The 12,808-nt window shown below is 51.6% G+C and overlaps 1 protein-coding gene across 2 annotated transcripts; it reads left to right on the forward strand.

The window, feature by feature from the left end:
• Positions 1-3,595: 3,595 nt before the first annotated feature.
• Positions 3,596-12,737, forward strand: LOC121825341 (uncharacterized). 2 transcript variants are annotated; one of them, XR_013047700.1, is made up of 5 exons: positions 3,596-4,532; positions 5,445-5,593; positions 10,032-10,202; positions 10,911-10,996; positions 12,568-12,737. XR_013047700.1 is itself a non-coding variant. In XM_076560699.1 (5 exons), exons 1-4 carry the CDS (start codon positions 4,455-4,457, stop codon positions 10,970-10,972), a joined length of 513 nt encoding a protein of 170 aa, XP_076416814.1. In that variant the 5' UTR covers positions 3,596-4,454; the 3' UTR covers positions 10,973-10,996; positions 12,568-12,737. The 2 variants fall into 2 exon arrangements, 1 of the variants encoding a protein (XP_076416814.1); XM_076560699.1 differs by having other exon boundaries at positions 5,445-5,646.
• The last annotated feature ends 71 nt before the right edge of the window (positions 12,738-12,808 follow it).

Below are 12,808 nucleotides of genomic sequence, written 5' to 3' on the forward strand. Positions count from 1 at the left end.
AAAAAAAAAAAAAAAAAAAAAAAACTCCACACCCCACACCCTAAAAAAGTGAACATTGAGATCTTGGCTTCTATGGTACAGAAGAGCCCTTCAAAGAATTCCATGGGGCAACATCTCCAGAGTTTTTGGTAAGATCCCGGGCATGGTGTGTGCTCCATAAATGGTAGCTGTCACAGTAACCAAAGAAGGCTTGACATGAAGCTTAAGGACCAGGCAGCCTTGGAGCAGAAATGGAATTATGGTTATCATTCCCCCCCCCAAAGAAAGTTGCCCCCTCCCTCGAGGCTGGATCAAGTACTAAAGTCAATTAGTCCTATCCCTTCCCCCATTGGTGCTACTTGGGATGAGGATGGTGCCTTCAGCGTGGATTTAAAACACAGGCAGGTTCCGGGCGGTGGTGACACATGCCTTTAATCCCAGCACTCGGGAGGCAGAGCCAGGCAGATCTCTGTGAGTTCGAGGCCAGTCTGGTTTACAAATCGAGTTCCAGGAAAGGCGCAAAGCTACACAGAGAAACCCTGTCTCAAAAAAAAAAAAAAAAAAAAAAAAAAAAAAAAAAAAAAAAAAACACACACACACACAAGCAGGCTCCCATGACTGATACCAGAAGAAACAGATACAGGAGGTAGTTCTGATCCCAGGCTGGCCTTGAACTCACCATGTACCCAAGGATGCCCTTGTACTTCCGATTGTCTTATCTCTACTTCCTTGATATTAGGACTGTAAGTGTGAACCACCATGTCCCATTTGCATGGCTCAGGGAATGGAATCCAGGGACTCCCCTGCGATGGGTAAGGACTCTATCCACTGATGGAGATCCGCACCCCACAATTTTAAAGTTTAATAACAGGACACGGAGAGGCAGGATCTCTGATCGCTCAAGTCAGTGGAAGCATTTAAGGATGAAAAGGGGGGGGGGCGGCAGCTATCCTCAGAGTGGTCCCAGATTTGTCCCAACTCAGCTTCCCAGAGGCAGGCGTCCTTTTCCCTCATAATCTAGAGCAGCGGTTCTCACCCTTCCTAAGGCTGTGGCCCTTTAATACAGTTCTTCATGCTGTGGTGAGCCCCAGCCATAACATTATTTACCCAATATGCGCCCCTCAAAGGGGTTGCGACCCACAGGTTGAGAACCACTGATTTAGAGTCTGGGCTTCCAACTATGGCGGCCAAAGCAGTGTGTGTGTGTGTGTGTGTGTGTGTGTGTGTGTGTGTGTGTGTGTGTGTGTGTGATCAGTGTGTGTCTCTCCCTCTGGCCTGAGGATTGCCCCTCAGCAGACCTTCCTGATCCAAGGCCAGGTCCCTTTGTTTGCAGCCCCCATCCTGCACTCCCCACCCACCCAGGACACCATGTGCTCTGCTGTCCCCGGCCCCCTCCTTCCCTGGTCCTGCAGCCAGCTGGACCGCTGAGCCTCTCCCCAGCCTGTAGTATGGAAAAACGGACACTGGTCCTTTCCCAGGTAGAGGTAGAGGAGCAGGACGAGGAGCAGAGCCGGGCCACCCCTCACCCCCCTTCCTCCCACCCTAGAATCTTTCCTGGCCCTGCAGGCAGCACAGATGATCATCAAAGGCACTCGTACCGTAAGATGCCAGGGTTGGAGGTCAGACACCATCCGTGACTTGGCTTGGCAAAGCCTCAGCCAATCAGCTCAGGTTGCTGAGTCTGCACAATACTGCCTGCTGCCTCCTCAGACTGCAGGGTACCTGCCCGACTTCCTGTAGGGTGCCTGGCCCTGCTGGGTTAGGGGTACAGGCTTTAGCTCTTTACCACACCCCAGCACGGGCACACTTACACACACACACACACACACACACACACACACACACACACACACAGAAGATGGTCCCAGCTACCCCTACAGCCTCAGCATCTTTTACCTCTCCCACTTCCTAAAGCATGTTCTAGAAGGTCAACTCCCCTACCCAGTGACAAAGAATGGGACTACGTGGGGGAAGTCAATCCCGAAGCAGGCATCTAAATCCATCACTTTCTGAAAGCCACTTTTTGTAAAAAAAAATGGATGATTGCAGTCACTGCCGGAATGCATGACCCACACTTCCTGGGACTCTGGCTTCCGGCATTTGTGGCCCTGACAAGGATGTCCAGTTTAATACCATATTGAGGACAGGACTCGATGTCCGTTTCCACCACAAATCTCCGCCCTCCCTTCCCCATCTTATCAGGCTCTGCACTTTGCCTTCCTGAACCTCAGATGGTACTGGCTCACAGCGGGGAACAGCAGAGCAAGGCACTTAACAATAACAGTAATAACGGGCTAATTATACGGGGGTAAAGGGCAGGCTGCAGGGGGGGGGGGCGCAAAGAGCCACGTCTCCCTGGATCCAGAACCGTGGCATATACAGGAGGTTTTCATCCGGTTTGCCGACAGACATTTAATGGAGAGCCAGAGGGTCTTAGAGACCCCCTTGGCCAAACTTCATCATTCCAGCCCACCCCTTCACCAAACTGAACCGTGAGCCCCGGGGTCTTCAGAAAGGAAGGCCACAGACAGACCCTGGGGGTGGGGCTATAATCCTCTTCTCTGATCTGGATTGTTGCTCGGGTCCACTGGGATTCAAAGGCCTCGTGGGTGCCTGCCAAAGAGCCTCAGTGGGCCTTGTGCTACCCACTCCAGAAATCTGGGAAGCCTGATGCCCCAGAGCCCCTGGAATTAGGCATCGATTGTGCCTGGTCCTGTGCCTACCGCTTGGCTGCGTCCTCTTGAGTGTCTTAAAGTGTCCAGATCGTCAAGAGACTCGGCAAGTAGATAACTAACTTAGCGCCATACAAGACCAGGCTCAGAGAGGTAGAGTAACTTGCACAAAGTCACACAGTAAGTAGAGGACAGAAGGAAACCTCTGGGTCAACCTGAGGCCACACACCTGTATGTACCTCTTGTGTGAAAGTACCCTGGCCTGGTAGAAGAGTGTGGACCTCGGACCATGCGATGCCCACTTTTATTACCCCCCACACACACACACACACAACTCGCCAAGCCTCAGCATCCCCACCTGGCACCTGTCAAGCCACAGTCCACCAGAATTCACCCAGTCTCTGCCAAGTGACCTCCTACTATGAGCTCCTTTCAAGGCTGTGTGACTCTAAAGCCTGTGTGACCCTCTCTGGGCCTCTTCAGACCGGGGAATAACGGAAACTCCTTGTCTAGTTTTTGATGACATTAGAAAAAGAACTTAGCATCACGCTTAGCAAACAGTAAGTGCTCAGTAAACGCTGGCTCAATTTAACGTCTTCTTATCCACCGCTGGATGCCTCTCTCCTTCCTTCCCTAACTCCAAACTCTCCCCTCCAGGTGTCATGGTCCCCCATCACCTCCTGGCAGGTCGCTGGAGGGAGGAGATGGGGGTGGACAGCCCTCAGCTTGGCTAGTGGCTCCTTTGGCTAACTGCCCAACGCCAAGGCTATGCACTCCAGTGGAGGCCGCCTTTGAAGTCTCCCGCCTTATGTAACCCCCGTCCCCCGTCCCCTCCCCTCTTTTTCACATGTCCCCAGAGTAACCTTAGGAAAGAAAGCTGCAACTCGTAGCTGCTGAGCCTGGATGCGGGGGCGGGGGGGGGGGATTCTTCCATGCGACTCAAAGGCGAATTGGGGTAGCAGAGAGACAGATGTACCTCTACCTGAGCCCTAATCTCTCGAACTGTGTGTCCTTAGGTAGGTTACTTGCCTTCTCTGTGCCTCCTTTTCTTGTATCTTGCAGGAAGTCCTCATGTGCAAAGGCGTTGTGAGAAAATAGAAAAACGGCTGGCCTAACACAATAGCAGAACACAGTGGGTGCCTAAGAAGGAGGAGTTAAGTATTTAATGTCGCTACATCATGCCACACAATGGAATGATACTTTTGGGGACTTGCTTTTTGTTTGGGGGACGAGGCCTCACTGCATAGCCCTGACTAGCTTGGAACGTATTGCCCAGACCAGGCTGGCCTTGAACTTGTAGCCATTCTCCTGGCTCTGCCTCCAGAGGGCTGGGATGGTAGGCTGGAATTGTCCACCCTAAAAATGGGGGTTATGAAGAACAGTCACTACACCACTGAACCCCAATTGCATGGCTTAGAAACAGACCTCAGGGCTCAGCCTCAGTTTCCCTCCTCGTCTGTAAAATGGAGTGAACACCTCCTAGCTTCAGAAAGTGCCAGGGAATGGAGCAAAGTCACGGAACCATCCTCAACAGCCAGCTTAGGCGGCAACCATCTTCCTGCCTGAGGCTTCTAAAGTGGGTTGGGGAATGTTTCCATGAGTCTACACCGGCACACCCCCTACCCCACAATCCTAGAGACCCCAAGGGTCACGGAGCGGGAGCGGAGCGAGGTGGGGAGAGCAGTTCCTCTCCTGTCCCTCTCCCCCTCCTCCTGATGGGTCCCTGGATCTGGCTGGGGAGCCGCCTCCAGCTTCCCTCACGTGTGTGAGGACCGAGACTCCGGGGGACCAGAGGCTGGAAGAATGTTTGCGCAGCCTTCAAACGACTTGGCAGGCCACAAGAGAGGAAAGGCCGCTTCAGGGAGAGCTCAAATTGAAATTGTACGGAGGGAGGAACGTTGGGATCAGCACTGAAGCTCGTAAAAAAAAAAGGGGGGGGGTGAATGGGAAGAACAGACAGCCTACAGAAGCGAGATGGAAAAGCTTGGGGCCACGCTGCAGGACATGGGGCGCGGGGCGGGGGGTGGGGGGGGGGCGGCGGCGGCGGTGTGGGAAGGATAGACGGGACCCCAGATGCCTCTGCGGGGTCTGCAGGGAGAGGATGCTGGGAAGGGAAGCCTGGCCCAAAGCAGACCTGCAGTCCCTGGAGGAGGGGGTAACCCCAGGGGAGATGGAGGTCGCAGGAGGGACCCGGAGAAAAGCTAAAAGGACCACATCAATGATTCCTTGAAGACTGCATTTTAGTGAGGCTTGATTCAAAGGATGCTGGGACGTGTGACCTAGGCTTTTTTGAATAAGATCAGGAGTCCTATCAAAGACATTCTGGCGCTGGGACTGTAGGTCGTGGGTAGTGTTTGCCTGGCAGGCACAAAGCCCTGGATTCTATCCCCAGCACCCCATAAACCGGGTGCAAGCCTGTATCCCCAGCACTTGAGACAGTAGGGAAGGGCCATTCTAGGCTGCGGAGTGAGTTTAAGGCTAGCCTGGACTACATGAAACCCTGTCTTCCCCCATCACCCCTCGAATTGTAAGATTAAAAAAAATCACTTGGAAATCTAAATTTAGCGTCATGGCACAATCTGATTGGACTTTCCAGAGAAGAACGCAGAGAGGCCTCTCTAGAACCCCTCTCCAATTCTTTTATCGCCTCTCTGTCCATGGTGCAGGAGAAGGGATCAGGCCAGAGAGTGCGCACTGCACCTCGGTCTCTCAGGGGAAGCCCCAGGCCGGGGGGGGGGGGGGGGGGGGGCGCCTAGCCCAGGTCCCTCACCCTAACCCTCATTGTCCTCACAGACATGTTCTCAGTTCCCGGACCGCGTGGAGAAAAGCCTGGTCATTAACCTCCCGGCCGGCTCGCGCTGCCGGGTGCCACCGCAAACACAGCCTTCTCGGAACAGAAGGGCCGTGCCAGCTCCCGGATCCCGGCAGGCAGCCCCTCTCCGGTGCGTGCCAACAGCGGCTGGTCTCCCTCCCTCATGCTATCCACCGGAGCAACGTAGGTCTAAAGCAGAGCTCTAGCTTCCAAGGTGCTCTTGGCTGCCTCTAACCCAACTTGAGTATCCTTAGTTCCCTCCTACTCCCCACTCCCACGCACCCACCCCACCAAATGGGGACAGGGCTACTGGGTGAGTTTGCGGGGCTCTAGCTACCTTTGCACTAAAAATTTGTTTAAAAAAAAAAAAAAATTCTTTCTCCGATGCAGGGCGTGCTGCTGGAAAGAGGGCTGTTTCCCCACCCCCACCACACTCCACCCCCCACCAGCCTCCCGCCGTTGAATTCAACATCCCCCGCTTGCTCCCTCATCTCTCTGCCCATTCTGGCCCTACTGAACTTCCTACCTTTTCTTGGCCAAAGCCACTAGCATGGTGGCAAGGGCTTTGAACCGCCTGAGTCTCACCGGGCCTCTGTCTACAATCACTCTAGGAGTTTCCTGGTTCTGGGTGAGCACTGAGAAAAATCACTAGCAGGTCTGTGGGATGGGGTTCAGTGACGTCCCACTGCTTGCCTAGCATTCCAGACACCAGTCCCGGAGATTCTCATTCAAAATCTTCATTTCAACAAAAAATGGGAGTGCTGACCATGCCTACTGAAAACATTAGGGGAGGGGGTGGTGGCTGGGGGGGGGGCGACTGCTCAGCTCATTGTCTTGATGTCCTACAGTTTCCAATTCTGGTAACAATTGTTACATACTACCCAGCAGGTAAGCCACCCACAGGGTAGGCACACCTCACACTCTAGCTACCCAGTAGATATTTGGCTTAGTTATAAATGCTATGCCAACCATGGTGGTGCACACCTTTAATCCCAGCATCCCAGAGTCAAAGGCAGGTGAATCCAGGTTGGGGATTTAGCTCAGTGGTAGAGCACTTGCCTAGCAAGCGCAAAGCCCTAGATTCGATCCTCAGCTCCAAAAAACAAAACAAAACAAAAAGGCAGGTGAATCTCTGTGAGTTCGAGGCCAGCATGATTGACAAATGAAGTTCCAGGGCAGCCAGGACTGTTACACAGAGAAACCCTGTCTCAAAATAATAATGATGATGATGATGATGATGATGATGATGATGATGATAACTATGAAGTCGGACATGGGGTGCATGTGGAAGGCTGAGGCAGGAAGATGGCCAGCTTGGGCTACATAGTAAGACAGTTACAAAAAAAAATTGAGTTTAGATGCAGATAATGAGTATATCTAGTGCCCTGAGCCCTTGACCAGCTAGGCACAGCCTTGAAAGCCAAGGTTTCCCTATTATGCCAGATAAAATGGAGGGTGTGGATGGGGGTAGCAGGGAGGGAGAGAAGAGACCTCGGAAATCCTGATGTTCAGTGACCCGCATCGATGACCTGGGGCGTCAAGAGACAGCCACCGTTTTGTGGTAAGTAACAGAGGCAAGAAGGCAGGGTACCAGCAGGTGACTTGCAGCTGAAAGGGTCCCCACACAGTGGCATGCACATCCCTTCCTGTTTACCGGCTTGCCTTGACACTGTGGCCAGTGTGGCCTGCACACCCAAGCTGGAAGAGGCCCATAGCTCACTGTACCCAGCTTTCTTCCTGGTATCTTTTCCTAACTTTCCAAAGGCTGTGGACTTGACCTCACCTCTGTTCCTGGGCATCTCGGATCCTAGAGGGTCAAGAGGGAGGACCTCTTTGTATATTGGGCCAGCCAAGGATGCTGGACTTCTGGGTGGTTGGTTGTAGCCTCACTTGAGAGAAGTCTACGACCCAGACAAAATTTGTTATCCTGTGATGAGGGGACAAGATGTCTCCGGGGAGTCCCCTCACTCCCTACTCTTTAAAGCCTTGGGGGTAGCAGGGGGCCAGAGCACCCTTGTATTCCAGCTACCTTCAGTCTCCGGAGTTCTGCATGCAGTCCGCTGTTCCAGGGCCACATCGTAAAAAGATTTACAAGACTTTGTAAAACTGGCAGTAAAAACAATTAACTTTAATGGCACCTCGGGTGGGTGGCTGGGTGGGTCGGGGAGAGGCCTCTCCCGCCTCCTCTTGCAGAGCAGCAAGCCAGATAAGGGAGGGGACCAGCAGCCAACTTGTCCTGACTTCTCATCTCTCAGTTTTTCCTAGGGACCTTCCCTCAGCCCTGGAGGTCAGAGGTTCAAGGCTCAAGATGAAAAGAGTAGGGTACGGGGACAGAGGACAATTAAGCTCCAGTAGCTGGTACCCAACTAAGGGCTCCTGAGCAAACCTCTTAATACCTCCCAGGCTCAGTGGCCTCGTCTGTGAAATGAGCACTGAGGAGTTTGAGTCTCTCTCACCGACCTGTAAAGATTTTCAAATGACTCCTCCGAAGGCTCCCCCCCCACCCCACGCGCCTGGTACACACGTGTGCTCGAGAATTTAATTTAGTAAGTTCACATTTTAGGAAGTGTGTGCCCCCCCCCCAGGTGTACACTGAGGTGGAAAGACCCGGCCTTTCTGAAAGGTCAGGGCCACATTTCCGAACCCTGGCTCCGCCAGCCCCACTTAAATATCGGTTTCCTGCTAAAATTGACCTGCTTGTCCGGCTGGTGACCCCGGAAGCGACCCCATGCTCTGGCGATAGACTGCAGCCCCGGGCTTTGAAAACGACCTGGATTTCTGGAAAGCCAATAAGGAAATGAGAGTGACCAGGGGGTAGAGGCAGGGGTCTCTACCTCCCTGTCCCCTGGGCCTGCCCGGAAAACTCTCATTCTGTGGTTCTCCTTGGCCTGGAGACAATTAACGTTCATTTCAGAAAGCCCTCTGTTTGTCTGTGTCTGTGTGTGGCCCTCTGGGGTTGCCCCAACCCCCAGGGGATGCTGTAGTATAAGGACACTTCCCATTGGCCAGGCGCTTTAATTAGCCAGGACATACACAATCGGATCAATGTCATCATGGCCCCCCAACCCCTCCTCCATCCAGAGGGCAGAACTTGTCCCTGATCTCAAGCTGCAAGGACCTCTTCAGCCCCATCCATGGCCCAGCTACCTGGTACTACTATATGCCCAGATGCACCTGAGGCCTGAAAAGAAACTGCCCCAACAGGTTTAAAGATTCCATTTGGGGCTGGGGATGTAGCTCAGGAGGGACAGTGCTTGCTGAGTTTGAACCTCTCAGCACCACATAAAACAAGCCTGATGATGCTCAGTGCTGTAGTCCCAGCACCAGAGAAATGGAAGTATGAGAATCAGGAGTCCAAGGTCATCTTTGGCTATGTAGTGAATACAAGTCCAGCCTGAGTTACATAAGACAGAGGGGGGGAGGGAGAGAGAAAGAAAGAAAGGAAGGAAGGAAGGAAGGAAGGAAGGAAGGAAGGAAGGAAGGAAAGAAAGAAAGAAGGAAAGAGAGAGAGTAGGGGAAGGACTGAGTTTGTTTATTGTAGACGGGGTCTTACTCTGTAGCTCAGGCTAGTCTAGAATTCTCAGACCTCCTGACCCAGCCTCCCAAGTGGTGGGATGACAGGCATACACCACCATGCTCAGTCTGAATAATTTATTGAAAAGCGGGAAGCGCTAGCTAGGACAAAAGAAAAAATACAAGGAGGCAACAGACTGGGAAGAGAGAAGGCAGTTTAGGGTGCTGGGCACTGCAGGGGCCTGGGAGAAAAAAAGCCACGGAGGCAAGGATACCACCCTCGGTAGAAGCAGGCTGTGTAGCCTGAGGGGAGAGCTTGGCGGGCAGCTCAAGTCAAGGAGAGGAGAGCACACCTGTCAGAAGGGACGCTGTCTGGTTGACAGAGGCAGAGAGCAGGGGAGAGGGTGTGAAAGTCAGGGACCCCCTGTGAGGGTTCTTCTGCTTGCTGCTTGGGGGATGGGAAGCCACAGGAGGGTTTGGAGCAGGGGTGGTGCCTGTCTGCTGCTGACTGAGGCTTTAAAAGCATCTCTCTGAAGCCCAGCACTTGGGAGCCAGAGCCAGGAGGACCTCTGCAAGTTCCGGGACAGCCAGGGCTAGACAGTGAAACCCTGTCTCAAACAAACAAACAAACAAACAAACAAAATTAATTTAAAAAAATAAATAAGCTGAAGAATAACGGTAAAAGGAGAGTGGGTTCTAGGCTGAGGGAAATGGACACGTGAGGTCACTTCCAAGATGGCCCGATGATTCTTTTTTTGTGTCTTTGTTTGTTTGTCTTTTGAGACAGGGTTTCTCGGTGAGCCCTGGCTGTCCTGGAACAAGCTCGGTAGCCCAGGCTAGCCTCTAACTCAGAGATCCACCTGCCTCTGCCTCCCAAGGGCTGGGATTAAAGGCATATGTCACTTCATAAGACTCAAAGTATTTATAGGAACCCATTTCATCAGAGAGGGCAATTTGCTTAAGACTGGGATCTTTAAAAACGATAGAAGTGTGTTTTCCAAGACCATGCCTTAAGACACAATGGCTTTGTTCTCACCCCTTTGCTGATCTCTCAGCTCCTAGGACACTGCCATGGCGGCAGAAAAGCAAGCTCTCCCTGTACTGGGAGATCTGGTCGGGGGACCACGCCATCTTACGTTTGAGCTTTTCAGCCTCAGCTAAACCTTCAGGCAACTGTGGCCTGGTCAATATCAAGACCACATCCCAGGGGCTGGAGTTGAACGAAGGTAACGGACCAAATGCCTGCTTCATACACACAGGGCCCTGGGTTTCCAGCACCCCACCCCCACCACCAAAAAGAGAAAAGTTCACAATGGTTATTTCAAGTTCTAAATTCAGAATTACTTGTTATGAGGCTGTAGCTAACTAACACGGAGCGTAAATGCCTACAATTCACAAGAAAAGTGAATAGTGTGGGTACATGCCCAGCATTTGTATATAAAACAGAAGCCAGATCATGGAACTCTTATAGATCACATGATTTCCAGACTGTGCTAGAGACAAGAATACAAAACACACACACACACACACACACACACACACACACACACACACACACAGCCAACATGGTATCTCACCAGCATCTTCGACTCCAGTTTCAGGGGACCCAATGCCTTTTTCAGTCTAGTACACGTGAGCACCAGGTATGAACTTAATGTATAGCCTGACTTACAGGCAAATCAGCCATACACATTAAAAAATAAAATAAAATTAAAAAAAAATCACAGCTGGACATGGTGGTAATCCCAGTACTTCTGAGGCAGACACATCCAAAGTTCAAGACCACTCTCAGATACCTAGTGAATCTGAGGGATCAAACCTCGGATCTTGTACAAGGCATGGGCAAACCCTCTGTGCAGTCTCCAACATGGCCCACAGTGAGGGGGTACCACCATGAGAAAGACACTGTAACTTATTTCCACTGCTCATTCTAGGTGGCCTCAACCAGGCCGACTCAGAATTTCAGCTTTTCCACCCGGACCCATGGGTGTGGTGACCCCTGGTGTTTTCCGGCAAGATGGTAAGGTTCTGTGCATCCAAAGCTCTGGTTCTTGGGAGTGCTCTATGCTCTGTCCATCTGCGCTCTTACAGCTATCCCATCGGCTAGCCTCAAAGCATGCAAGCGATATCCAGCCACAAGCTCCACCCAGCCTGTCTTCAGAGTGCCCGTCCCTGGGCCAGCCCCTTTCCATGCCCTATCTCATCCATCCTCCCCTGTCAGGCTGTAAGCCAGTCATTACCACCACCAAGCCAACCTCAAATTCCCATGATGTTATATCACTAGACAGGTCTCAGCTGTCACTTCGAGGCCCTTAGAAGAGGCCACAGATACCCAGGTCGCAAGTACTTCAAGGATTCTTGGCCTAAGATACAGAATTTTATCCCTTGAGTGGGCACAGGGATCAGAGAACTCAGCCACTGTGCCCAGTACCCTGTCTGGCTCAGGGTCCACTGTGTCCTGGCACTGATATGTCTTTAGTCCTACAAAGCAGGGGGCGGGGGTGCAAAGCAGTGGTTAGAGGTACAGCCTCTCTCTAGGGAGTGATGCAGAGCCCAGCTCTGCCACTTTCTCAAGAGAAGTGACATGACCCCTCAATGCCTCCTCCACCTGTGATGAGAAGACATGGGTGACACCTCTTCCTAGGACGGTCCTAAGAATGGAGGGACTGTACGGGTGAGGTGGGAAACCCGTAGCTCTGCAAACAGCTTCCTGCTCCTCCAAGGCAGGGAATATTTTCTTGTTCCTTCCCTTTATTGGGGTAGGAGCCTAGGTTTCAAGGCATGGTCTTTCTGTGTAGCCCTGGCTGTCCCGAAACTAGGTCTGTAGACCAGGCTGGACTCCAACTCAAGAGATTCACCTGCCTCTTCCTCCTTAGTGCTGAAATTAAAAGTATGTACCACCATTCATGTCATTTATTGGTTTTGTTTTTGTTTTGGTAGGGTCTCTGTGGCCCAGACGGACCTCTCCATCCCCCGGCCACAGTCCTAACTACTGGTTCTGTAGGGGTCAGCCATGATGCCTAGCTTAAGGAATTTGGGTTGTTTTAATAAAAGGTTTTATTTGGACTGGGACATGGCTCAGTAGTAGTAGAGTGTTTGAAGGCCCTGGGTTGAGAGAGAGACAGAAAGACATACACAGAGAGCTTTTATCTAGGGTAGAGGAGTGGGTAAAAGTAATAGGAAAAAAAAAAAGTGTGTGGGAAGAAACTCAGGTGAAGCCAGGCTCCCTGGGGGATTCCCTCAATCCCAACACTCTGGAGGCAGAGGCAAAGGAATCAGTTCAAGGCCAACACAAGCCACAGGGTGAGACCCTGTCTCAAGCCACCAGTACAAAGCGAGCAAGGGGAAGTGGAGGAGGAGACTGACATGTGGAACCCACTGGTTGTTCTTCCAGAGGATCCCGGTTCAATTCCCAGCACCTACATGGCAGCTCACACCTGTCTGTAACTCCAAGATCTGATACCCTCACACAGATATACATACGGGCAAAACTCCAAAGCACAGAAAAATAAATAAATATAAAAAAAATTTATTAAAAAAAAAGAAACAGTTGACAATGGATAATTTTCTTTTTCTTTTTTCTTTTCCCAGACAGGGTTTCAGGCTGGAGAGAAGGCTCAGCAGTTAAGAGCACTTGGCTGCCCTTCCAGAGGTCCTGAGTTCAATTCCCAGCACCCACATGGTGGCTCACAACCATCTGTAATGGGATCTGATTCCCTCTCCTGCTGTGTGTAAAGACAGAGCACTCATACATAAAATACATGAATAAATATATCTTTTTAAAAAATAGGTTTTTTTGTTTTGTTTTTTCTGTGTAGCCCTTGCTGTCCTG

The sequence above is a fragment of the Peromyscus maniculatus genome, chromosome 23 (genome assembly GCF_049852395.1).
Source record: "Peromyscus maniculatus bairdii isolate BWxNUB_F1_BW_parent chromosome 23, HU_Pman_BW_mat_3.1, whole genome shotgun sequence".
In the NCBI taxonomy this organism is placed as follows: Eukaryota; Metazoa; Chordata; class Mammalia; order Rodentia; family Cricetidae; genus Peromyscus; species Peromyscus maniculatus.